This window comes from Mirounga angustirostris, unplaced genomic scaffold (genome assembly GCF_029215605.1).
Source record: "Mirounga angustirostris isolate CCGP_5_RB_7025 unplaced genomic scaffold, mMirAng1.0.hap1 SCAF_8, whole genome shotgun sequence".
In the NCBI taxonomy this organism is placed as follows: Eukaryota; Metazoa; Chordata; class Mammalia; order Carnivora; family Phocidae; genus Mirounga; species Mirounga angustirostris.
Window position 1 is genome coordinate 1,982,382 of NW_026991716.1, and position 1,708 is coordinate 1,984,089.

At 44.0% G+C, this 1,708-nt stretch overlaps 1 protein-coding gene across 1 annotated transcript; it reads right to left on the reverse strand.

Annotated features, from left to right (window-relative positions):
• Window positions 1-574: 574 nt before the first annotated feature.
• Window positions 575-1,708, reverse strand: LOC123837364 (olfactory receptor 2B6-like). Its single transcript, XM_045866248.1, is given in 4 exon segments — window positions 575-738; window positions 741-1,387; window positions 1,586-1,666; window positions 1,668-1,708. Coding segments are annotated over 4 exon segments (933 nt in total).

The following is a 1,708-nucleotide window of genomic DNA, read 5'->3' on the forward strand; positions in this document are numbered from 1 at the left end:
AAATAAAAAGGGATGCTTTCATTTAGGAGGAAAACATGAGTACAAGAATATGGCAAGAGAATGGAAATCTGGGTGTAATTCTAGAAGAAAGATTATTGTGATTTCTATTATCATGCTGATGTGGGAGTGGTAGTGAAAATTGAAAGCTAGGGTTGTAAACCTCAGATCCAACTTTAAAGTGGTTGTTTTTCAGGGTTTCAGTAAACCTCCTTTAATTATGTGGAGAAAAAATAGTTGTGTGTATACTTGTGACATTACCAGAGCCAGGATTTCTGGCTTTTACCACCTTCTCAGGCCTAAGTTCAGCAAATGACACAAACATTGATGTAAAGTTTGAAGATGTTGAAGTCACACACTTTCTGGTCAGCTGGAAGCCTCATCCTGGGTACTTGTTCAATGAGTGTGTTTAGGCAACAGAACTTATTGTAGCTTTCTGTTGATGACATTTTATTTGAAGGAGATCATCACAATAGTTTCTGTGTTGGAATGATGAAAACAGGGCAACTTAAAGAGAATTAAGTTAGTGAGCCAAGTGAATATTAAGTGCTTCTAAACCTGATCATTTTCGTGTCCCTTATTTCTTGACTAAGAAGACTCTTGCAACTAACCTTTTAAATGCCTCCTTTACATCTTTATTCCTAAGTGTGTATATAACGGGGTTCAGCATGGGTGCGATGATCCCATAGAAGAGGGACACCATCTTTCCCCGGTCCTTGGAGTTGGGTGATGGTGGTTGAGGTACATGGAGATAGCTGTACCATACAAGAGTGACACCGCGATCAGATGGGAGCCACATGTGCCAAATGCTTTTTGTCTACCTTCAGCAGATTGGATTCTCAACACTGCTTGGGCAATAAAAGCATATGATATAAGGATGAGCGTCAGGGGTATCAGATGGAACAGCACACTTACAAAGAACAGTTCAGCCTCGTTTGTTGTTGTGTCTACACAGGACAGCTTGAGTAGAGCCGAAACTTCACAGAGAAAGTGATCTACTACATGGGGGCCACAGAGCGGCAGCTGGAGAGTCAGGGTAGACAACCACACTGAGTTGCTAAAACCAGTAATCCAGGATGCAGCTGCCAGCTGAAGGCAGAGCCTTTGGTGCATGATAGCTGAGTAATGGAGAGGCCGACAAATAGCTACAAACCTATCAAAGGACATGACGGCCAAGAGAAGACATTCGGTGGCCCCCAAGGCTAGACACATGAAGAGCTGGGCCACACAGCCGCCATAACGAATCACTTCCCTGGTGCTGTATAAATTTACCAACATCTGGGGAACCATACTTGTGGTGTAGCAAAGGTCCAGGAGCGACAGACTGGTAAGAAAAAAGTACATGGTATGGAGTTTGGGGTCCAGGAGTGACACTAGAATGATGGTCAGGGCACCTGGGTGGCTCAGATGGTTGAGCATCTGCCTTCGGCTCAGGTCATGATCTCAGGGTCCTGGGATTGAGCCCCGCATTGGGGTTCCTGCTCCTTGGGAGCCTGCTTCTCCCTCTGCCTCTCTCTCTCTCTCTGTCTCTCTGTCTCTCATGAATAAATAAATAAAATCTTTAAAAAAAAATAGAATAATGGTCAGATCCCCAAAGATAGTCACAATGTAAGAAATGAAGAAGACCACAAAAAGCAGGAGCTCCAGCCATGGTTGATCTGAAAAACCTGAGGATGAACTCCTGTGGGACGCTCTCATTCACCTGGCTCAT